This window comes from Pelobates fuscus, chromosome 1 (assembly GCF_036172605.1).
Source record: "Pelobates fuscus isolate aPelFus1 chromosome 1, aPelFus1.pri, whole genome shotgun sequence".
Taxonomy (NCBI): Eukaryota; Metazoa; Chordata; class Amphibia; order Anura; family Pelobatidae; genus Pelobates; species Pelobates fuscus.
Window position 1 is genome coordinate 253,666,923 of NC_086317.1, and position 26,275 is coordinate 253,693,197.

Genomic DNA, 26,275 nt, shown 5'->3' on the forward strand with positions numbered 1-26,275 from the left:
TGTGTCAGTGTGTATCATGGTCTCTGTGGACGGGGAACAGTCTCTATTCTGCTCTGTGTCAGTGTGTATCATGGACTCTGTGGACAGGGAACAGTCCTTATTCTGCTCTGTGTCAGTGTGTATCAGGGGTTTTGAGGACAGGTGTCAATCCATATCTGCCAAGTGACCCTATGTAGGGGTAACAGTCCCTATTCTGCTCTGTGTCAGTGTGTATCATGGTCTCTGTGGACAGGGAACAGTCTCTATTCTGCTCTGTGTCAGTGTGTATCAGGGGTTTTGGGGACAGGTGTCAATCCATATCTGCCAAGTGACCCTATGTAGGGGGAACAGTCCCTATTCTGCTCTGTGTCAGTGTGTATCAGGGGTTTTGAGGACAGGTGTCAATCCATATCTGCCAAGTGACCCTATGTAGGGGGAACAGTCTCTATTCTGCTCTGTGTCAGTGTGTATCAGGGCTGGGCTTTGAGGACAGGTTTCAATGTTAGGTGATTTCTGCCCTTTATGGATTAAAAGCAGACTCTGCATCAACTGTGCAATTTTCCATGGGAGTTTTGCCATGGATCCCCCTCTGGCATGCCACAGTCCAGGTGTTAGTCCCCTTGAAACAACTTTTCCATCACTATTGTGGCCTGAAAGAGTCCCTGTTGTTTTTAAAATTCGCCTGCCCATTGAAGCCGGTTCGCGAACATTTGCGGAAGTTCGCGTTCGCCGTTCGCGAACCGAAAATTTCGGGTTCGCGACAACACTAAATATCACTTATCTGGGACACCTGTGTGCAGGACTGCTGTAGTAAGCAACTTTTCCATTCATTGTTTTGAAGCTTTTTAGCTGAGCCCTATGTCCCTCTTGCAGATTAATCTCAGCATACCAAGCATTCTCAGATTTCAGAAGAGAGAGACACTGGGGACAGAAAAAGGGAAATGGATGTTTGTCTCAAAAAAGTATTTGCTGGGGGCGGAGCCTGGGACCGACCAGACGCCATCTCTGTCAGCTCCCGCCTGTAACGAGCGTTAACGGCCAAAAACTACCCACTAACCTGCCATAAGATACCACCACAATCGCTCACCGACTCGGGGTATAGAGGGGAACGGGCGGATGCCCTTCTTTCAGCCCCCAAAGACCGGGAAGGCCAAGCGCCAAACCAAGGCCTACTATCAACCGACCCTCCGCTCCCTGGAGACTTACCTCGAAGGCTACCGGGGATACAACGAACCAGGAGACGGAGAGGTGAGCTCTGCTGTTCCCGCACACACCCCTGCGACAATGAAACGCCGCACACAGAAAGGCCAGCAGCACTTACCGGCAGAACAACCCGATATCGGGGAAATGCTGCAACGCCAGACACAAACCAAGAAGCCTCCTCCACACTAACGCGGCCTGCCCCGCCAGCCCAAGCTTCGGCTTTGCACAGCACTGAGCTACCAACCCTCAAGGATATAGGGGAACATAACTTGGCTACTAAACAAGACCTCCAACACTGGATGCAAGAGCTCCAAGAACTGATAGCCAAAGACATAGGCACCATAAAAGCAGAGGTGCGCCAAAACACAGACAAAATAAGCGCAGTGGAGGAGAAAGTAGCAACAACCAACAACGAAATAACCCAGCTTAAAGAAGCAGTGTACACCCTGCAAGCAGCCCACCAGGCACTAGCGGTGCAAGTCTCAAACCAAGGAGATTGCCTGCGCCGCAACCACATAAAGCTCAGCGGAGTGCCCACGACAATCACACAGGCCGAATTGCCTCACTTCCTCAGGAGGCTCCTGGACACAATCCTAACACCAACAGCAGCCCGGAAAATCACTCTGGAGAGCTCCTACCGGCTACCAGCTGGGCCCAACTCGCCACCCACGGAAGCATGAGACATCATCCTATGCTGCGCCACGACACAGGACAGGATTACTATAATGTCGGCTGTGAAAGGCAAGACGCCCCTGGCATTCGAGAACGCACAACTTCTTTTTTTCCAAGACCTGACAAGGGCAACTCTGCAGTGGCGGAAAACAATGTACGAACTGACCAGTCGCCTGAGAAATGCAGGAATACAATACCACTGTGGGGCACCCAGAGTTGTGATGCTCACCTACAATGGTAACACATACAGAGTCGCATCGTAGACCGAAATCCCCGCAATTCTAACTTCACTGGGACTCACCAACCTATCCAAGCCTGGAGCCGCGAATAACTCGTCTCAGATGGGAAACCCTGCCACGACGAGCTCGTTTACTCCTCGATCCCATGGAAGCACAACCACAGCGCCGTGACAGAGACTGCATAACTCAGCTAGCCACAGCTGATACAGCATCTTGGGATTCAGAGATAGATAGAGGGCGCTGATATGTTCCCTAAGTCAGATGCCACATAAGTTTATACAAATGTTATTTTTTTTTAATGTTATGTTAATACATGTTCTCATGCTGTAGAAAGCATGGTCGGGCTCATCAGCCAACACGTACCACACTCCATTATAATCACCCCCCCCCCCCCACATGCCCCCTGGGTTAAGGGCACCCACTACCACGCAATAGAACCTCAGACTACCAACATTTTCACACAGCACGGCGACCCTTAGCTCCTACAAGTGCACACGGACAAAAAGCTGCCTCCCTCGGAACACACACCACAACAGCTAAATACAACCACGCAACACCGTAGGAGACACGAAACAGCCATGGGGTAACACACCATCGCTTACCACACCCAGAGCTAACAGAAGGGTAGCGCGCGCTAAAACTCGTACCAATACTGTACTGTAACTTGTTAAAAAAATTATAAAATGTGTGCAAACCTATGTGACGAATTAACTAACCAGTTCTATACTATGTACAATGCATAACTCCTGTCACTGCTATTGAAATGTTGACATGCACATCTAAAATAAAGAATTAAAAAAAAAAAAAAGTATTTGCTCCTCAAATTATTTGTTTGCTCTTTTGTGTTTTAAATAAGGTTTCTTCCCTGTATTCACCAGCAAGCTGAGTATATACACTAAGAAAAATAAGAATTGCCTCTGCTCAGGTGAACTCAGCCTTGCAAATATGTCACAGTATTTCATTGTATCACCTGTCATGCAAACTTGGCATAGGTTCACTTTAATAGTTTTAAAATCTGGTTGTGCTAGCTAAACTGCTGGCATACTGTGTTTTATGTAATATTTTCTATTTACTTGTCTGCACAGGTGTCATACTCATTTTGCTGTTGAGTGGATGTTGCATATCTCCCAACATTGTGAGGAATGGGATCAGGATGGGGTGGGCAGACTGTTTTTTTTTTTTTGATGAACGAACGGTTAGCAAAGAATAGGACATTTCATTTTGCAGACAGAAAGTGTGTACTATGCTAGTTTGTATCTGTTTACACAGGGACAGATTATACATGTATTCTCCAATCGCTTCCCCTTCTTTTCCTCTCTCAGAATCTGTTCTTATTTTCTTCCTTTCTGATCTAGTTTTTTTTTTTTTTTAAACATAAGACAAAGTAGAGACTACTTTTATCTTATGTATTTTTCCTACGCTTGACTTTCTTTGACCAAAGGAGGAGTTTAAGTCGGCTCTATTTCCTATGTCAGAGAGAGTACTCTCCTTGACACGAGAAATGGAGCGGACTTAAACTCCTCCCTGGGCCCCCACGCCCGTACATCTTACACACATACAGAGACACAGACATACACACATACATACAGACATACACACTCACACAGACATACATACAGACAGAGACAGACATACATATACACACACACACACAGACATTGACATACACACACACAGACAGACAGACACGCACACACATACAGAGATTCATACAGACACACACACCTTTCCCTGGGGTCCAGTGGCTCAGCCTGATGGGAGTCAGAGTTCCCACTCTGACTCCCTCCTCTCCTTCCTCCCGCGCGGCTCCCGGTGGTTGCTGGGAGGAGTGACTGGGGCAGTCACTTCCTCCCAGCGCAGTCTGACATCATCAGAGGGGGCCCGGTTGCGCTGTTAAAGCTCTGACTGGGCCCCCTGGAAATACATGGCATCTGGTGGCCCTAACAGCATGGGCCACCCGATGGGCCCCTTCAATGCGGTTACACCGCGCGGGCTGAATTACTTAGACAGCGGGGCCCGCGGTTGAAGGGTTCCGCAGGGTGGCCGGGCCCCCTAGGATGGCACCAGGGCACGCTTTGCACCATACCCACTACAGCTATGCTTCCTACTGTTATAATAAGCCCGCTGTTTTTAAACAATCAGTGCAAGATCCATGGGTTACTCAATGAGGCTGAATTTTCTCTCACTCACTGATGGCTAGTAGTCAAACAGAAATTCTGAGCACTGGTAGTATAACAGCCAAATTCAAGACTCTATATCTTTAAAAAGCTTTATGCATTTTTTCTTTAAATTAACTAATATTTTTTTTTAAAACATATTTTTTTCATTGTCATCAAATGTTTTTTTCCCGCAGAGTTCTAGTATGTTGGTGTGTTTTTAAAAACTTTGGACTTACCTTTTTTCCCAGCACTGAGACTCTTTTGGTACTGTTTAGTTTTCCCCATTCTGCAATATCATTGAAGAGGCGACACTTCCTACAAGTGCAGTAGACATAGCCAATGCTTCTCATGGGAAGGGATTTTATTCAATGCTTTCCTTAGAACAGAAACATTGTGTGTCTGGGTTTTACTATGTAGCAGAAGCAACTCTAGTGGCTGTCTGAAAAACAGCCACTAGAGGTGTGTTAAACTGAACCCTACATTGTAAACATTGCGGTTTCTATAAACCAGCAGTGTTTTACATTGCAAGTTAAAGGAACACTATAGTCACCTGAAAAACTTTAGCTTAATGAAGCAGTTTTGGTGTATAGAACATGCCCCTGCAGCCTCGCTGCTCAATCCTCTGCCATTTAGGAGTTAAATTCCTTTGTTTATGAACCCTAGTCACACCTCCCTGCATGTGACTTGCACAGCCTTCCATAAACACTTCCTGTAAAGAGAGCCCTATTTAGGCTTTCTTTATTGCAAGTTCTGTTTAATTAAGATTTTCTTATCCCCTGCTATGTTGATAGCTTGTTAGACCCTGCACGAGCCTCCTGTATGTGATTAAAGTTTAATTTAGAGATTGAGATACAATTATTTAAGGTAAATTACATCTGTTCGAAAGTGAAACCAGTTTTTTTTTTCATGCAGGCTCTGTCAATCATAGCCAGGGGAGGTGTGGCTAGGGTTGCATAAACAGAAACAAAGTGATTTAACTCCTAAATGACAGTGAATTGAGACGTGAAATTGCAGGTGAATGATCTATACACTAAAACTGCTTTATTTAGCTAAAGTCATTTAGGTGACTATAGTGTTCCTTTAAAATGACAGGACCACTACGTTATTGAGATGAAGTGGTTTGGGGGACTTTAGCTGTCACATAAACAACAATTTAAATAATATACACATTTTCTAAAAATCTGCATGTGACATTGTTGATAACAAAAAATCACTCCAAAAGAAGAGTAAATAATAAATATATATACATATACATACATGTTTATTCTACATTTGGAACCCAATTTCAATTTAAATAAACACTTTATTCAGGAACAAAACATATGTTTATATAGCCATAAAAATGTCATTATAGATTTAAGGGAGAAATCTAGGAAACTGAATATTATTTACAGTATGTTTAGAAACCGCTAAATGTTGTTTGTACAATCCAGTCTGAGATATACAGTGTTTTACAGATGGTGTTTCTGCAGTGCCATGCACTTTAGCACAGACTCTCACTGTAAGTAATCCAGCAAGTATAATAAGCTATTCATGAAGGCAAGCAGTGCATTGTGGACCCGCAATTAGCACAAAAGACAGCATTTTCAAGTATACTTGGTCTAAAATATAGGTTAAAAAGTGTAGTTGATCTCATGTTGAAACTGCCCTTGACATACTCCTGAGCAGGGTCTGGTTAGCTCAGTATGCTTCTTGATGATTCAAGAGAATCATGTAGGAACTAAGAAGAGACTATGCTCTCTATATTGTGGGACAACTCACTGTAATGGTTTATACGCCACGAGTGCCCTCCCCCCCTTCCCCATCATAAGGAGTCAATACATTTTTTTTCAATACATCTTTTTACCTGGGCTTTCCGTAGCTCTACTGAGTTAAGCCCTGCAATGCTCATTGGGTCACTGAGTGACATCAGCTGACATTCCTGTAAAACAACATATTCTGTTTCATTGCATTATTAAAATAACAATACAGTGGAGGAAACAAAATCAGGTTATAAATATATATATATATATATATGAAAAAAAGTGTCTGATGTATATTTGGAATGATGGGAAATCAGAGCCGATGGTCAAGTGACTAATTAATAGCTGGTATGGGGACAGAGCAGGATCAACCATAAAGTGACTCTAGGCAGCCACCTAAGGCCCAAATGATTAACAGGGTCTACAGAACCATGAGTTTGAGTTGCCTCAGTTACCATCCCTAAGTGAAGAAAATAAGGGGGGACAGGAAACCAGCTTAGGGCCCTGTGGAGACGCAATCGTTCTCATCATAGGGGTGAAAGTGGTGACGACTACAAAAATATATCATGTGAAGATGGAGGGATGAAAGCAAAAACATGCAGATTTAACCACTAATAATAATAAATAATATAGAAGGAATCTCAGCTGCAGACCAAATAAATTAGCAACTTATTGGGGTGCAAATCTGTGTTTACCTTTATCAACCCTCAGCATATCTCTATTGTATTGCACAATGGGAACTACCAACCCCTTACTGCTTGCCAATTACCATCATTGTTAGCTGTAGAACGTTTCCAAAATTACAGTTGGATTTAAAAACATTCCACTGTGGTATCATATTATCTCACTTTAGCATAACCTATTTTTATTCATTTACAGACACTGAAAAGAGCTACTTGTGTTTCCGTTTGTTTCTTTATCATTTATAAAATCTGTACTGTCGAAATTTCAATGTGTAAAAACTGAAATGGTCAAGCCCTATATGTAATCCTGTAACTTTCCAACATCCCAGAAAATCTGTTGTACTCGTGAGACTTCGCTAAACTCAAATATGTGTATTTTATTGCACTAAAAGCTAACAGTATTTTGACATTTACTGTTAAAATGTCATGAAGAATTTCTCACACTTATTTTGTTTCAACTTTATTCAAATTAAATTATGTTTCATGTATAAATATTAGATGTGAAATGAAAGCCCTGGTTCCCCCAAACAATATGATATATAATAAATGTCGGTGCACCGAATATGAAAGAGGTCAATTATGGTTGAACAGGCAGCGCAAATTCCAGGTTTTATTTTGGGCAGAACTTGTACAATTACTTCTGTTCTGAAGGGATTAAAGGGACACTATAGGCACCCAAACCACTTCAGCTCATTGAAATGGTCTGGGTGCAGTGTACCAGCAACCTTAACCCTGAGCTACCAGACAACCACTAGAGGTACTACCGGGTGCTTAGGCAACTTTTGGTCACCTCAATGATGCCGGACATCCGCACGCTATGCATGAGGTAGAATGATTCCCTTCAGGCAGTAAACACTGTCTTTTCAGAGAAAATGCAGAGTTTACACTACAACCAAGTGATAACCCACTGGCCACTCCTCAGATGGCTGCTACAGGTGCTTCCTGGGTGCTGCACTGCCAATCATTGTCTCCACCCTTTGCATGCAGACACTGAACTTCCCTCATAGAGTTGCATTGATACAATTCATCTCTATGAGGAGATGCTGATTGGTCAGGGTTGTGTTTGACTTGTGCTGGCTCTGCCCCTGATCTGCCTCCTTGACAGTGTCAGCCAATCCTATGAGGAAGCATTGTGATTGGCTTAGACCACCACTTTTCCACTTTTGACAATGTCAGCAGAGAGCAGACAGAGGCAGAGCCAGCAGCTGCAGACTTGAATACAATCATGGACGTGCGCAGGGAAGGGTCATAGTCATTATCACATAAAGCCAGGGTGAATAACGTCTTCACAACTATGGTGTCAGGAATACATGTTTGTATTCCTGACACTTAAGCAAATTAAAGGAACATTCTGGTCACCATAACCACTTCATCTAAATGAAAATGATATGATGCCAGGAAGCCCCTGGGTGTTCTCTTTTCTTTAAGGGGTTAAACCGCTCTCAAATGGTTTAACCCTAAAGGCTTCCTCCACCTCCAGATCTCCAGGTCACTCAGTGGTATTCGTCTTCTGAAACAGAGTGTCAGGAAGTGCTGATTGACATCAGGCATGGGTGCTGCAGATTGGCTAGAGTGGTCAGTTGACGCTCTAAGCCAATCGCTTGTTCCCGGTTCATAAAAATGTCAGCTGATTGGCTTAGAGTGCCAGCTGACCGCTCTAGCCAATCAGCGACACCCCTACCCAGCGGCCCTCTGTGCTTCCTGACACTCAGTAACTAAAGTTGAACACATTAATACTGATTTTTTTTTTTTTACCTGGGGAGATGAGAAGGTCCAATGTTTCCCTGCCAGGCCCAGGTACCAAAGCCTTATGATGTGGTGTCCAGAAAAAAGTGGAGGGTTCACTTCACTTGTCCTTCCTGCTCAAATCTCATTTTCTTCTCCTTCATTTGACACAGTCTTCTTTTTCTTCTGACACTGTCTTCTCTCCTCCTTGGCTCCTTCTGCTCCTTTACCTTTTTGCTTCTTTTGCGCCCTTCTGCTCCTTTCTCTTTCTGATCCTTTTCTGCTCCTTCTCATACTTTACCTTTGTTCTCCTTGCTGCCCTTTCTTTTCTTTGCTGTCCCTTTCTGTTCCTCTCTGCTCCTACTCCAACTTTACCTTTGTGCTCCTTCTGATTCTTTTTGCTCCTTTACCTTTGTGCTCCTTCTGTCCCTTCCTGCTCCTTGCTGCCCATTTCTGCTCCTTGCTGCCCCTTTCTGTTTTTTTGCAGACCCTTCCTCCTTCTTGCTGCCTGTTCCTGCTTCTTGCTGACCCTTCCTGCTCTTTGCTGACCCTTCCTGCTCCATGAAGGCCCTTTCCTGCTAATTTCTGTTCCTTCTCCTTTCTGCTCCTTGATGTCCCTTCCTGCTCCTTGCTGCCCTTCTTGCTCCTTGTTGCCCCTTCCTGCTCATGTCTGTTCCTTGGTGCTCCTTCTCCTACTTTACCTTTGTGCTCCTTGCTGCCCTTCTAGCTCCTTGCTGTCCCTTTCTGCTCCTTGATGTCCCTTCCTGCTCATTTCTGTTCCCTCTCCTTTCTGCTCCTTCTCTTACTTTACCTTCCTGCTCCTTGCTGACCATTCCTGTAAGCTGTCTCCCCCATCCCTCACTTACCTGATCTATAGGCTGTCTCATTCATCATGCCTCACTTACCTGATCTGTAGGTGGCACCCCCCATCTCTCACTTACCTGATCTGTAGGCTGCCACCCCATCCCTCACTTACCTGATATATAGGCTGCCACCCCATCCATCACTTACCTGATCTATAGGCTGTCTCTACAGTCTGGGATTTGCTGGCTGCACTCTGTGCTGCTCCCCTGAGGATTCAGGCAGGAGAGAGAAGCAGGGATAAGATGTAGTTTCCTATCCCTGTCTTTCTCCCCATACAGCGCCACCTACTGGCCGGCGCTGGAATTGCAGTGTATTCTCAATCTGAAAATAATTACGGCATAAGATGAAAAATCCAGAGGGGGAGGGTGGGGGAGGGGGGAGGGGGCAGGGGGTCTATATGGTGGTTTTAACATGATAGGGTCAGGAATACATACACCCTTACAGCCTTCCTCCCCTCCGGCAATGCCTATTGATTGTACTATAGTCATAGATAAAGGTAAATAAAGGGTTAAAACCTTTGCCCAAGTTTAACCCTCTCAGAGTTCTTCCACGTCTGAGAGGGTTAAAAGCTAACTGTTTCACTCCTGCTTCTGTCAGCAGTCTCTGCAGCTGCTTCTTCTCCTCATGAAATGTTACTTTTGTTTTAACCTTGGTATTCTTAGATAAGACTTTCTCAAGTAATTGCTTGTTTTCATGTACACATGCACAGTAGACTAATGTAATGTTATATATGTAATGCTTTCCCAATTAAAGATGAGATGATGTTTGAACTACACGGAGTAAGTCTGTGGTTTTCCCGAGCGCTCAAACACCTAATAATTAGGGGCCTCTGGTTATCTCTTGGATGATTTATCCGTTCTAAATTTCTATATCACTATTAATCGAAAAACTGATGAAACTTTGTATATTTGGAAAAAAAAAATAGTACATCCACATATATATCTTGTATTGTAACATATTTTAATTCTGTTCTTTTCACAGTTGTCATGGCAACGGCACCTCAATTAACTATTACAACATTATCAACAATAAATATAACAACACGGTCACAGGAACAGATTCTGTATCAGAGTAAGTATATACCTTAATATTAGTTCAGACACCTTCTGGTAGCTGACTTCATAACAAGGGTTGAAGAAAACCTATAAAGTATACTGGCATGTAATGGTTTCTACAGTTACTTTGACCTTGATTCCCGGATTTACTTTTAATTACCTTTAATTCTCACTTTAATAAATAATCCTGATACTGAATTGCTGAAATTAGATGTGTTTTGCAAATAGTAGAAAGGAAGATTTTGCATTTCTCTTTTGAATGCGTCAACCTATTCTTTGTTTTTATAAAAGCAATGTGTGTCTATGTATTGAGGGAATTAGTTCATCATATAAAGTATATTACTACTTTGGCCTTAAATTGTGAACCTCACTTTGAATTCCCAATTTCCACTTTACTAAATAACCCTGTAATGAGGCACAGAGATTATATTTACACAGAGGTGCTACATGTAAAATGTCAGGGTTATTTACCAAAGTAGAATTGTCAGGAAGTGCAAGAGAATTTCAAATTTAATGAACACTATAGTCACCTAAACAGCTTTAGCTTAAAGGATCACTTGAGGGTAACGAACACAAACATGTATTCCTGACTCTATAGTGAAAACCCACCATTTAGGTGTCTTGTCCCCCTCTGAATGGGTTAAAACCTACCTTATTTTCAGCTCTCCCCGCCCCCTTTGTGAAATCATCAAACTGGCCAATTGTTTGCCTATCCAATGCTTTCCCGCAGGGAAAGCCTTGGATTGGCTAAAATCGGCAAGGGTACGGGGCCAAACCACCCGAAATAACAAAACTTGTGTCAGTGTCCAAATATTTCCAGACTTACCTGTAGCTGAACATTTGTCCAGTTCTGCTACGTTTGCCGTTAAATGGAAAATTCACTTTGAATTTCAAAAAAATTTGCGCTTTAGTGAATGACCCTGATATTCTTCTAATCCTCCTAGTAAAACATTTTCGAAACAACAAAAAAATACTTGAGTGTGAGTGTTTCATAAAAGTCTCATCAGTTGTTTTATATTTTGTCTAGGGATAGATATGCCTCAAGACAGCATCAAGATTTGATAAGTCTCTTATAATATTTTCTATCTCACATAATAGTCTTTGAAATGCAAAACACAGCCAAGACACACAGGACCCAGTTGCCCTTCAGCTTTTTTTACACAATACTTGGTGTAGCACATACATTGTTTATGACTTTTTTAGATGACTATGTGCAGAATGTTTATTTATCTGTAGGGCAGTTTGGACGCATCAGTCCTACTACAGCCTGTCTTATATGGCAAATAAGGTCTCATTTTTAAAGTAAGGGAATCACACACAAGTTAATCAGCATTTTGAGAGGTGACAAACATGAGATCACCATTGTCATGCTAAAAAACTGTTTTCACACTAAAGCAGTCTGCAAGTGTAATTATTAATTTCTGTTTATATAGACTTTACACAATATATAGTAATATTTTTGTTTTGGCCATAAGTTTGAATGCTGATTCTTTTATGATTGTCTTACAGGTGCTGGTGCAATAGTTGCTGCCATTGTCGTAGGTGTCGTTCTTATATTTGCACTGGTGCTAATTATACTCAAGATGTACAACAGGTAAATTTAGTGACTCTGCATTATGCGTCATTCCTGATTTTGATCAAGAAGCTGATGCTCAAAGTCAATCATCAGCTCAGCATTCACAAATTAGCTTGAAAAATGTATGGTTTTATGAATGGGGAGCTACTAATTTACTGAGAGCCAATCAGCCAATCAAAATACTAACTGTCCAAGCCAGTCCAAGGCTTCTAATTTGAAGAATCTGAGAGAAGTTGAAGGACGGTGCAGATCTAAATAGCATTGGAGAGAAGACTTTAAGGTTAAACCAGTCTCAAAGAACCTGAGTGTCATTTGGCTGATGGAAATTTTTGGATGTTGTCGATGAGTGACTGATGCTATTTGTGTGCAGCATGCTTTCATTACTTTTTGAATCTTGTTCATATCTTCATTCAAAAAAAAAAATCTAAATTCATAGCATTTTCAATTATTATAGGGTTACTCAAAGAATACTGAAGTGATTATGGTTCAAGGATCCTGTCTGTGCAACATTTCTGCTAGAAACCCTTTATTTCAAATGTTTGCATTTTTAGCGTATTACCTTAATAATTAATTTAAAAATAGGGAGCAGTTTTTACTAGTTTAACTTTAATATGTGATCAACTGCAGTAAAATGTGCATTTAGGTTAAATACTGTCATGTAGGGAACACGTGTGATGACGTCAATAATATACCGTACATTATTTACAAAAATGAAGAAGATCCTCAGCACATGGCATTAAAGGTATGTGGTTTATTCAGCCAACAAAGTGACAGACAGCGTTTCAACACACACAGTCTTTCTCACAATACATGTCGAAACATTGCCTTTTACTTTATTGGCTGAATAAACCTTTACTTCCATGTGCTGAGGATTTTCTTCATTTTTGTATTCATTGTGGCCAGGTCAAGTGGGATCCTTCCATCAAGCACTGGCACTAAAATTTGGATGGCTTCAAGAGTGCAGACCATTTCTTTATTTTCACTATATACATTTTTTATACTATGTTCTTTTTCTTTCAATCACCTTTATGAGCTATGCATATTTCATTTTAATTTTTGTCTTATAACAGGCGTACGAGGACAGAAAGAGAGCTGGGGATGAAAAGCACCAAAATCATTACTAACCCTAGTACTAGAGGTCACAACAGCTCGCTCAGTTTGCCTACATCTATAACATCTGTTCCACCAGATATCCACCTTGAGAATCGATGAGTTTGATCTTTACCTCCATTATATGATGTCTGGACTTTCTTTGTTTAGAATCCCTGCTCATTTAGGACTCAGACTTGTGAATGACGGAACTCCGATCAACGCAGACATTTCAAATGTGAGAAAAATGGTTTCTGTTAAGAGTCTGCTCTCCACCCTTGCATTACTATCATCGTCAGAATGTAGACATGCAGACAACTATCCCAGCTTGCATGCAATCATTAAGCAACCAGTGTGTAGGACTTGATAATGCGTCCGTAATATTGTATGACTCTTATATAACGTTGGGAAATAATTCTCATTTCACAAAATGTTTCTACTTTTCATTTCTTGATACAGTGGATCCTCATGTCCTCCATTGGAATATGCCGCAAAGACTCAAAGGACACGATGGATTCAGTGAGTCATACTTACTGTATTCAGCCAGGATCCTGGATAGTTATTGACTTACAGGCTGCTCAGCTCTAGACCTTTATATATCATATGTATTTATATTGATATGTAGAGAAAGATATGTACAGGTCTTTGGACAACATGATTTATGTCTATCTCAAACTGGCAATATATTTTATTTTCCTTCACTTTATTTAAGTCTCCTTCCTTTCTTTACTGTCATCTACCTCCTAAATTTACAAACCTCGCTAAATAGCATCTGTGAAAGTGTATTTTTTTATTAATAGTTCTGTCCAAAAAATAATTTGGTCAACACTGTGAATGTTCCATGGGGCTCCATGACTGAAAGTGGAGGAATTCATTGTGATAATGCAAACATGAATCGTTGCTTGAAGTACTATTTTAAAGAAGATGTGGAATTATGCGCAGAGTCCTCAAAGGTGGCCTCCACTCAGTGGCGAAGTCTAAGTTAGGACAAAGGAAAAGCAGATTTTTGTTGACAGTGCTTCAGTATAAGTGTAAGTTAACAGAGCATGGTTATAGGGGTTTTATTTCTACTTTTACAGATGAGGGAGGTCATTTGGGGTTGATGATATTTTTTAACAGAAAGGGTTGAGGGGGTGGGGGGAAAGGACTATAATTTTCAGCTCTGGATCCTTTACAGTCACTTTCCAGCCCTGTTTCTTCAGAAGATTAGAACTAGGTTTCACTTAAAGGGAATTGTGTCAATATTTTGTGCTATGGTATTTTTATTAGTTTGTGCACTGTCATTTTGTGTGTTTCTAAATATAAGTGAGGGCCCAATAATAAAAAGATCTTCCAAGTGCAATAAAGAGGCTCTGCTATCTAAAATATGATCACATGAAACATATATCTCACATAGCCTTTGTACCATCCTTCCATTTCAGAACATTTACCGTTTAATACTTCTTGGCTACTGGTAATTTGCAAAATAACCATTCTCAAACACAAAGACAAGAGATGGAAACGTGATAATTCTACTCTAGAATAACCGGTTATATTTTTCATTTGTAAATAGGAACAATGACCAGTTTATTTACATTATATTTATATTTCAACAATTGAAAAGTACTGGAAATGTTCAGCAGCTGATCTTTTTCTGCTGATATACATATATAAGTATATCGAAAAAAAATGTGGAATGTTAAATATTGCTTCCCAGAAACATAAAGTGAATGCATGGATCTATTAATTTAGGTTCCATTAAGGATTATAATAAATTATTAGAATGAAACATTTTAATTTCTGATGCAAGTTTTTTTTCTTTAACATATGAGTACAATTGAACACTTAAGGGTTTGCTTTTGGTAGCTATGATGACGTACATTTTCTGTTTGTTTCCACTAGATCTCTGTGTTTTTACAATAATATTTATACAAAGGCTCTTGTGTGATGTTACAAATCAAATAAAGCCGAATATAGGCAACTGCTGGTCATTTTAAGGGATTTAGGTTTAGGGAGAACCTAGGCAAGGTATATCTGGCATTTCAAAATCCCTTAATTATTTAGAGGTGCCTCGGGCAATACAGTTTGCTATGTTATACATACTAGTTAATAGAAGACCCCTTTGACCCTGTGCCAATCTGTTGGTGCTTAGGGAAGGGAATACACCTTTGGCCGGGGTTCCTTCCGTAAACAGAAACGTGGGTAGCAACTGTGAAAAGGTGAACTTTGCCATCTCACAGGAAATACCTGTATTTCTTTGGAAGCTGCCACCATTACCAAATAATGTATTTATGTTGTTTTACAAGTTGACCAGCCCATCCACTGCCCCTTTAGCCTGAAAATGTAGTTCTAAATGATTATTGAGAAGATCATACAGTTCAAAGATACATGCACTCATCAAGCGATACCTATCATATAACCTTTCCTTCTAGGCCAGAAACAAAACTGTGTGGCATAGTATTCTAGGGACTATGTGTCTGGTTTTGACGGTTGGCTTGGTGCACCACTCCAACTCCTTAATATAATGGTAAACTGGTGTTGAAAAGTATAGTATGGTGGGTTTGTGTTCACATCAGCATTTTTAAGGAATGGCCTTTAATGTGTCAAAATATTATTTATTATTATATAATCTTATACTTTTTCTATCTTGGAGAATCATATTATAACAATAAGTATAAGACTTACTCAATCATTGATAGCACTTGAATTCATTTATTCAAGAGACATAAGGACAAAAGATTGCAATCACTAATAATATTGTATCAATATTTCATGCATAAGGAGAGTTTGTCATGTCATGGCAGGGGTTAGGAAGTGTGAGATAGTAGTATGGATCCTCCCAAGATAGATGTTTATGTTTATCAATAGAGATGTCCCGAATAGTTCGCTGGCGAATAGTTCCCGGCGAACATAGCTTGTTCGCGTTCGCCACGGAAGGCGAACATATGCGATGTTCGGTCCGCCCCCTATTCGTCTTCATTGAGTAAACTTTGACCCTGTACCTCACAGTCAGCAGACACATTCCAGCCAATCAGCAGCAGACCCTCGCTCCCAGACCCTCCCACCTTCTGGACAGCATCCATTTTAGATTCATTCGGAAGCTGCATTCTTAGTAAGAGGAGGGACAGTGTAGCTACTGCTGATTTAATAGGGAAATCGATAGCTAGGCTAGTGTATTCAGTGTCCACTACATTCCTGAAGGACTCACTGATCTCTGCTGTAAGGACAGCACCCCAAAAAGCCCTTTTTAGGGCTGGAACATCAGTCTGCTTTTTTTGTTTTTTTTACTGTGTAATCTAATTGCAGTTGCCTGCCTGCCAGCGTGTGTGTCAGGCTCACAGTGTATACTGTGCCCACTTGCCCAGTGCCACCACTCATATCTGGTGTCACAATAGCTTGCATTTAAAAAAAACAACAACTTTTTTGACTGTAATATAATAGCAGTCAGTTTCCTTCACACGTGTGCGTTTCAGGGCCTGCCAGGGCACAGTGTCACACCAGTGCAACTCATATCTGGTGTAACAGTAGAGTACATTTAAAAAAAACAAAATTTTGACTGTAATAGATTGAATAGCAGTTAGTTGTCTGCAAGCGTGTGTGTCAGGCCTACAGCGTCTACTCTGCCAACTTCTGCCAGTGCACAGTGCCACTCATATCTGTTGTCACAGTAGCTTGCACGCATAGTACCACTAATCGGGAAAAAAAATGACAGGCAGAGGCAGGCCACCCCGCAGGGGCTGTCGTGGTCGTGGTGCTGTGATTCCCTTTGGCCCTAGAATAATGCCCAGTGTTCAGAGGCCACGTACCCTGAACTCGAAAAGTTCTGAGGACATAGTTGACTGGCTAACACAGGACACCCAATCTTCTACAGCTTCCGCTCGGAACCTTGACGCACCATCCTCCTCTAGCTTAGCTTCAGGCACCTCTTAAGATACCACTCACCCGCCTGCCGCCACCACCAACACTAGCACCACAGCCGCTTCACTTGATCTGTCAGAGCAGTTATATACACATCAGTTGGAAGAAATGAGTGATGCGCAACCATTATTGCCAGAGGATGTAGATAACAGGGATATGTCTTAGTCAGGCAGCATTACACACATGGACGTACGGTGTGATGATGATGTTGTACCCGCTGCTGCTTCCTTTGCTGAGTTGTCAGATACAAGTGAAGCGGTTGATGATGACGATGCGTCCGTGGATGTCACGTGGGTGCCCGCTAGAAGAGAAGAAGAACAGGGGGAAAGTTCAGATGGGGAGACAGAGAGGAGAAGGAGAGGAGTTGGAAGAAGGGGGAGGTCGTCGCAAGGCGCTAGTGGCACAGTCAGACAGCATGCACCGGCACCCGGGGTCAGCCAGACAGCACGCCAATCAACGCATGCTGTTGCCACCACCAGAATGCCGTCATTGCAGAGCTCAGCAGTGTGGCATTTTTTTTGTGTGTCTGCCTCTGACAACAGCGATGCCATTTGCAACCAGTGCCAAAAGAAACTGAGTCGTGGGAAGTCCAACACCCACCTAGGTACAACTGCTTTGCGAAGGCACATGATCGCACATCACAAACACCTATGAGATCAACACATGAGTACAAGCAGCACACAAACTCAAAGCCGCCATCCTCCTCCTGGTCCAGCATCTTCATCCACGTCAACCACTGCTGTCCTCCTTACCCCCTCTCAGTTCCTGCTCATCTGCCCACAGTCAGGTGGCTGTCAAGGACATGTTTGAGCGTAAGAAGCCAATGTTACAAAGTCATCCCCTTGCCCGCTATCTGACAGCTGGCTTGTCTGAACTCTTAGCCCGCCAGCTTTTACCATAGAAGCTGGTGGAGTCTGAGGCGTTCAAAAAATTTGTAGCTATTGGGACACCGCAGTGGAAGGTACCCGGCTGAAATTTTGCACAAAAGGCAATCCCCAACCTGTACTCGATTGTGCAAAAGGAAGTAATGGCATGTCTGGCACACAGTGTTGGGGCAAGGGTCCATCTGACCACTGATACCTGGTCTGCAAAGCATGGTCAGGGCAGGTATATTACCTACACTGCGCATTGGGTAAACCTGCTGATGGCTGCCAAGCATGGAATGCGTGGCTCTGCAGAGGAGTTGGTGACACCGCCACGACTTGCAGGCAGGCCTGCTGCCACCTCCTCTACTCCTCCTACTCCATCCTCTTCCATAACCTCCTCGGCTGAGTCCTCTTCTGCTGCTGCGTCTTGCACCACATCAACGGCACCCCCCCAGCTCCCCAGGTACTATTCCACATCCCGGATACGGCAGTGTCACGCCATCTTGGGGTTGACTTGCCTGAAATCAGAGAGTCACACCGGACCAGCACATCTGTCCGCCCTGAACGCACAGGTGGATCAGTGGCTGACTCCGCACCAACTGGAGATCGGCAAAGTGGTTTGTGACAACGGAAGAAATCTTTTGGCGGCATTGAATTTGGGCAAGTTGACACATGTGCCGTGCATGGCACATGTGTGTAATCTGATCGTACAACGCTTTGTGCATAAGTACCCAGGCTTACAGGACATCCTGAAGCAGGCCAGGAAGGTGTGTGGCCATTTCAGGCGTTGCTACACGACCATGGCGCACTTTTCAGATATCCAGCGGCGAAACAACATGCCAGTGAGGCGCTTGATTTGCGACAGCCCAACATGTTGGAATTCAACACTCCTAATTTACGACCGCCTGCTCCAACAAGAAAAAGCCGTTAACGACTATTTGTATGACCGGGGTGCTAGGACAGCCTCTGCGGAGCTGGGATTTTTTTTGCCACGTTAGGGCCTGTAGGCTCATGCGTCCTTTTGAGGAGGTGACAAACATAGTCAGTCGCACCGAAGGCACCATCAGCGACATCATACCATTTGTTTTCTTCCTGGAACGTGCCCTGCGAAGAGTGCTGGATCAGGCCGTAGATGAGCGTGAAGAGGAAGAGTTGTGGTCACCATCAGAAACAGCCTTATCAGCATCGCTTGCTGGACCTGCGGCAACGCTGGAAGAGGATTGTGAGGAAGAGGAGTCAGAGCAGGAATGTGGCTTTGAGGAGGAGGAGGACGACTAACCACAACAGGCATCCCAGGGTGCTCGTTGCCACCTATCTGGTACCCGTGCTGTTGTACGTGGCTGGAGGGAAGAACATACCTTCAGTGAGATCACTGAGGACGAGGAACGGGACATGAGTAGCTCGGCATCCAACCTTGTGCAAATGGGGTCTTTCATGCTGTCGTGCCTGTTGAGGGACCCTCGTATAAAAAGGCTGAAGGAGAACGACCTGTACTGGGTGTCCACGCTACTAGACCCCCGGTATAAGCAGAAAGTGCCTGAAATGTTACCGACTTACCGCAAGTCGGAAAGGATGCAGCAGTTCCAAAATAAATTAAAAAGTATGCTTTACACAGCGTATAAGGGTGATGTCACAGCACAACGGGAATCTAACAGGGGAAGAGGTGAAAGTAATCCTCCTCCTCCCACGACCACGCCGGTAAGGACAGGACGCTTTATAGACATGTTGTTGATGGAGGACATGCAGAGCTTTTTAAGTCCTACGCATCGCCAGAGCGCTTCGGGGTCCACCCTCAGAGAACGACTCGACCGACAGGTAGCAGACTACCTCGCCTTAACTGCAGATATCGAGACTCTGAGGAGTGATGAACCCCTTGACTACTGGGTGTGCAGGCTTGACCTGTGGCCTGAGCTATCCCAATTTGCGATAGAACTTCTGGCCTGCCCCGCTTCAATTGTCCTGTCAGAAAGGACCTTCAGTGCAAACGGAGAAGAGAAGTCGCCTAGGTCAAAAAAGTCTAGATTACCTCACCTTTATTAAGATGAATGAGGGATGGATCCCGAAGGGACTGACAGTGGGCGATACATTCGACTAAAAAAGGCCTGATGAGGGGGACGTAACAGGGATTAAACTGATAAGAATAGTACTACTTAACACACCACTCCTATCTGGTGGCACATTAGATTACACGCGCAGTTCCCCAAATTTGAAGTAGGAGGACCAACCAAGCATCTTTTTCCATCTCCCGGTTCTTAAAATCGATGCCATATACACGTCCCTTGATAGGGGACGTAACAGGGATTAAACTCATAGGAATAGTACTACTTAACACACCTTATAATAACGCAGAGAGTGCAACACAGAGAGAGGAGTCTGAAGAAGAGGAGTCAGAGGAGGAAGGTGGCTTTGAGGAGGTGGAAGACGAAACACAGCAGGCGTCCCAGGGGGCTTGTTGTCACCTTTCGGGGACCCTTGGTGTTGTACGTGGCTGGGTGGAGGAAGAGACCTTCAATGTGAGGACAAGGAACGGGACATGGCTAGCAGTGAGGACAAGGAACAGGACATGGCTAGCTTGGTATCCAACCTTGTGCAAATGGGGAGTTTGCGGTTGTGCAAATGGACTGTTTGCGGTTCTCTGCGGTGCGTTAAATGGGGAGTTCGGTCTGTCACTGTGAAGCGAGCATAACCCTTACACTACCTGATCGATACAACATCATACCTGATGTTTTAAAGCACGTTATTCCAAACAATTTAGGAATGTTAGGTGATTTATGCCCTTTATGGATTAAAACCAGACTCTGCATCAACTATGTAATTTTCCATGGGAGTTTTGCCATGGATCCCCCTCCGGCATGCCACAGTCCAGGTGTTAGTCCCCTTGAAACAACTTTTCCATTACTATTGTGGCCAGAAAGAGTCCCTGTGGGTTTTAAAATTCACCTGCCTATTGAATTCTATGGCGGTTCGCCCGTTCGCTAACATTTGCAGAAATTCGCGTTCGCCGTTTGCGAACGGAAAATGTTATGTTCGCGACATCTCTATTTATCAATATTGACCATGCTGGAAATAGAAGTGCCCAGATCAATAATGTGAGAATGTGCATCAGCACTCAGGACTGTGTTTTATTTGCTCTTGTATTACAAATGCAAACAACTGAAATTGGCAAACAGAGGAACCTCATTGCAGAAGTAACAACTCCCACTCCAGCAGACCCATGGTTTGATTATGTGAAACTATTTAGTTTTGGTGATGATCTTTGATGTTTTTTTCAATGCTTGCTAAATAATTTTCTTTTTTACCTGAATATACTTGCGTGGGAGATATTTCTGCATTTAAATCATTAGTAAGTTTCAGTCCAATTGGCATGTACGATCTAGCTATCCTCCTAACACCGAGCTGTGGTTCCCGCTGTCTACAGAATTCCGGTGTATGCTTAAATGAACACTATAGCATTAGCAATACATACATGCATTTCAAACACTATAGTGAAACCAATGACAAACCTTCTCTTGTGATGGTTTGAAAGTTAATATTAATATTAATACCTTTTAGGCCTTGCCGCACTGCGCCAATCAAATGCTGCTCTCATATAAACTAATTGTCTGAGCTTTTATTCTTTGAAAGACTCCGAACTGCCATTGAGTGGGTATTGGTGTTGCCTAACAAAGGGATCTGGCAACAAGTAGACCACATCCCTTTTTAACATTCTGCTGCACTGTACTCACAGAGTTGCGATTACCAAAATGTTAGCTGCCCCAGCCGCCCCCCCTCCCCATGTGGCAGGTGGCCATACTTGACAATTTCATGGCATGTAGATTTCTACTACACATGCTGCGCAAGTAGACCACGCATTCAGCACCAAGTATTGGAACTAGGAAGTAACTGGAGGAAGCTGAGAGCTTGAGATATATATGAGACTTTAAAGAAAATGTGACTTTTAGTAAATCAGGATAACATCCTTTCAATACTTGATAAAAGGTTGATTATATTAAGAACAGATTTGTGGTGACAATTGTCCTTAATTAAGTCTACTCTGGGTCAGACAGAGGCAATGGATAGCAACATACACTGATCAGTCACAACATTAACACTTCCTGCCAAATATCGCGTATGTCCCCCTTGTGCTGGAAAACAGCACTGATTCATCGAGGCACAGACTCCACAAAACCTCTGAATGTGTCCTGTGCTATCTGGCTTTACAACATTAACAGACGATCATTTAATCGCTGCAAGTTTTGAGATGGGGCCTCCATGGATCGAATTTGTTGTTCCACCACATCGCACAGATTCTCAGCCGGAGTGAGAATCTGGTGAATTTGGAGACCAAGACATCATCTTGAACTCTTCATGTTCGTCAACCCATTCCTAAACAATTTATGTAGTGAAGCAAGGTGCATTACCCTGCTGAAAGAAGCCACTACCATCAAGGAACACCAAGGGTTATACATGATCTGCAACAATCTCTAGGTAGGTGGTATGTGTCAAATTAAGGTTTCCCAGGAGAACATTGCCCAGAGCATAACACTCCCTCACCGGCCTGCTTTTTTCAAGTGCATCCTACTGCCATCTCTTCCCCAGGTAAATGATACACTTCCAGCCATCCACCCGATCTAAAAGAAAACGTGATTCATCAAACCAGGCAACCTTCTATTGTTCCATGCTCCAGCTCTGGTGCTTATGTCCCCATTGAAGGTGGTGGACAGGGGTCATCATGGGCACTCTTGAGCGGCCTGTGGCTACACATCCCCATATGCAGCAAACTGTAATGCACAGTGTGTTCTGACACCTTTCTATCATGGCCAGCATTAAAGTTGTCAGCAATTTGAGCAACAGTAGCTCCTCTGTGTGACCAGATGTGCTAGCCTTCACTCCCCACGTGTATCAATGAGTCTTTGGTGCACATAACCCGACGCCGGTTCACCAGTTGTACTTCCTTGCGCATCTTTAGGTAGGTGCTAACCACCGGGAACACCCAACAAAACTTGCTGTTTTAGATATACTATGACGCAGTCGTCTAGTCATCACTATTTGGCCTTGGTCACTCATTGGTTACCCCTTTTTTCTGCTTCCATTACATGAAATTCAAGAATGGACTGTTCACTTACAGCCTAATATATCCCATCCCTTGACAGTGTCCATTGTAACAATATACTCAATGCTATTCACTTCACCTGTCAGTGTTTTTTGTTGTGGCTGATCAAGTCAGGCATTTTAACACCTACTTTCTAAGCTCTGTTTTTCTTTCCCCATTCAACCCAATTTCTCTTATTTTACTTTTAATTTTCTTTCTCATATTTTCCCACTTTCCCCCTATACATGTTCCACGATTGCCTGTCATTTCAATGTAATTGAACTCATATCTTAATTTAATGTCCATACTGCCAATTGGGTTTTAATTTTATTGTTTACTCTCTTAAGCATATTACTATGGGATGAGTTGAGTTGTATATTGGCAATTTTTTTTAACATTCTTTATTTTGGTAGTGCAGAAAATGACAGACAGGTATACGGTGACATGTCACTTGCGCTTAAATGAACAATGATCATGGAAAATAACAGCAGTAAATGTAAAATCACGGCACTTTTTATAATAACGAGAAAACAACAAAATCTTTATGTCAGATAAGTTGGGCATTGTCATGAGCTTTATACTAAGGTTGTACTTTTCTTAATTCTCATTTATATTCACTATCCGGTATATGTACAGTTATGCTCTAATGTTTAATTATTATAATTTTTTTAATAAACTGTATACGTAGAACCATATAACTATTTAAAGAGACACTTTGGCTAATGAGAAAGTATTAGCCTGAGCAGCATTTGGAAGCTGTGAGTGGTTGAGAGATTCAGCTGACTGCTTTTAGCCTATCAGAGCACGAGACAATGGTATGAAGGGTATGACTACAAGGAAGTGTGTAATTTCTGCCTCAGACACACATCCAGAAGGGGATGGACTGTGGGTGGCCAAGAGAACCCTTATTTAGTGCTAAACTGCTCTACAATGGTTTAACCCTGAATGGAGGGGCAGTGCCAGGGGACTCCAAGCACTATAATTTAAAGAGTTTAAATAGTTATAGTGACTACATTGTCCCTTTAAAAATAGATCGCAACAGAGTATGTAGTCATATATATTATTAAAAAATAAAAAAAATAAGCTGGTGGTCAAGCAAGCATTGCTTCACTTTTTTTTACAATGCATTTTTTGGCATTAATTAGATCAGTTGACAAATAATATAATGTTTGGTTTAAGGAAAACTTGATACAATTTTAAAAACTCAGAATAAGATCGTTGTGCCAATTAACCGTATGTGCCCACTGTTGATAAGATAGCGTGGATCTAATGTTGCTTACCCCAACAATGGACATTCGCATAATATATTATTATATAAAAATTATAGGTTAATTTAAATGGGATTTCCATTGCGTCCCAAAGGCTTAAATACAATTAGTTTGTTCTCTTAATGCCACACCAATAAAAGTTTCAATAGTATCCCTCTATTGCTCTCCACAAACATTAAATACACAAAAGAAAAGTGGACAATAGATAAGACTTTATTACGCACATACTGTACACATTTCAACAAATGCTTTTTACAAGGACAAAGTGACTGAATATATGCAATATTGTTTCAGATGCATTCAAACGCCAGAATTATTGTGGTTCTCCAAGATGAAACAACTTTGGCATAATATATTTTTATTTGCATTGTTTTATGCTATTTTTGAATGTTTTATTGGTAGTAACTGGATAAGAAACGTTATCAAACTTAGGTGATATATAGGAGGAACGTGTTCAAGTATTAATTCTAAAGGCACAAACGAGAGATTTCAGAAAAGAAAAATAAATTGATTTTATTGATGACAATATATATATATATATATATATATATATATATATATAATATGAAGATTGGGAGTTAGCGCATTCTGGGGAGAAGTTCTAAAAATATCCCAAGGAAAATCAATTTGATTGTCCTTATGAAACCCCCCATTATAAATTTTATAAATATCCATACAAATGCAGGGTTTTCAGTGCATTCACCCTCACTCACAGTCTCTATATACATACATATATGCAAATATCTTAAGAGTCTGACGAAAACCATAATTCTAGGTAAAGATTATATCTCTTCCATACTTATGACGGTAAACTGCCACTTAATTGCGTACGTAAATTCCCATTATGAACATTTAAATTAAAAAAAAACAATATTCAGTTTTAATGATTGGAATGTTCCTTTATTCCTAACAGTGCCAGATGTCTACCCGCCATCCCCCCCCCCTAAAAGAAAAATATTGTTTATTCATAATCTTATTCAGTAGTGAGTTACTACTCGCTGTTGCTCACTCCAAACCCAGTTAGACTATTACTGAGGATAGTCTCTCCTTCCTGAGGAAAGAAAATTAGTGCCTGTGTGACGATTGCTGTGAATGCGCCAATCAAATGAGGCGATTGTCCAACAGAATGCTTCTTCTAGGGAAGAATTTAGTAATGCTTCCCTACAGAAGCTCTTCCCTTCCACTTAAAGGGACACTATAGTCACCAGAACAACTACAGCTTATTGAATTTGTTCTGGTGAGTAGAATCATTACATTCAGGCATTTAGTTTTAGACTGCTTGAAAATGGGAGAACACTGAATGGAGGGACAGTGCCAGAGGACTCCAAGCAATATAATCAATTGAGTGAGATACAACTAATTTTGCCTGTATTTAGTTGTTTAGATATAACAAATTACCCAATAACTATGCAAAAGGACAACCAGCAGACAGCAATGAAATGGATTATCTTATTAAAACATTCTTAACTTCTCTTAGTAACTTTTGCTGACTGAAGATAGAATATTGAACTTGACTGACATTAGCTTGGGAGACATTTTGTAAGTCATCCATATAATCTTTTCGGCATAAAAAAAGGGACACTATAGTCACCAGAACAACTACAGCTTATTGTATTTGTTCTGGTGAGTAGAATCATTACCTTCAGGATTTTTGCTGCAAACACTGTCTTTTCAGAGAAAATGCAGTGTTTACATTACAGCCTAGTGATAACTTCACTGGCCACTCCTTAGATGGCTGTTAGAGATCCTTCCTGGGTTATGGCTGCCTAAAATGCATCCAACCATTAACTTTCCTCATAGAGATTCATTGATTCAGTTCATCTCTATGAGGAGATGCTGATTGGCCAGGGCTGTGTTTGAATTGTGCTGGCTCTGCCCCATATCTGCCTGTTTGTCAGTCTCATCCAATCCAACGAGGAAGCACTGTGATTGGAGCAGGCTACCACTTCTGCTGATGTCAGCAGGCAGGTCTAAAGGAAACAGGGACAAACTATGCAGCTGCAGGCATGAATTCAAGTAAGATTTTACAATATTTTTAGAAGCATGAGGTGCCCAGGGGGCTAGATGGTGGTTTTAACCCAATAGGGTCAGGAATACGTTTGTGTTCCTGACCCTATAGTGCTTCTTTAAACGTTCTTTCAAGCAATGTAAACCAGGAGCCCTCCTGGTTGTCAGCTCGACTGCCAG

General features: G+C 42.2%; 1 protein-coding gene across 2 annotated transcripts in view; it reads left to right on the plus strand.

The window, feature by feature from the left end:
* Nucleotides 1-14,762, plus strand: part of NCMAP (non-compact myelin associated protein) — an 81,373-nt gene extending 66,611 nt beyond the window's left edge. For both annotated transcript variants that reach the window (XM_063444562.1, XM_063444563.1), the window contains exons 2-4: nt 10,248-10,337; nt 11,831-11,915; nt 12,968-14,762. In XM_063444562.1, the coding sequence (XP_063300632.1) occupies nt 10,253-10,337; nt 11,831-11,915; nt 12,968-13,109 (312 nt within the window). In that variant the 5' untranslated portion in view covers nt 10,248-10,252 and the 3' untranslated portion in view covers nt 13,110-14,762. The remainder of the gene's footprint in view (nt 1-10,247; nt 10,338-11,830; nt 11,916-12,967) is intronic.
* The last annotated feature ends 11,513 nt before the right edge of the window (nt 14,763-26,275 follow it).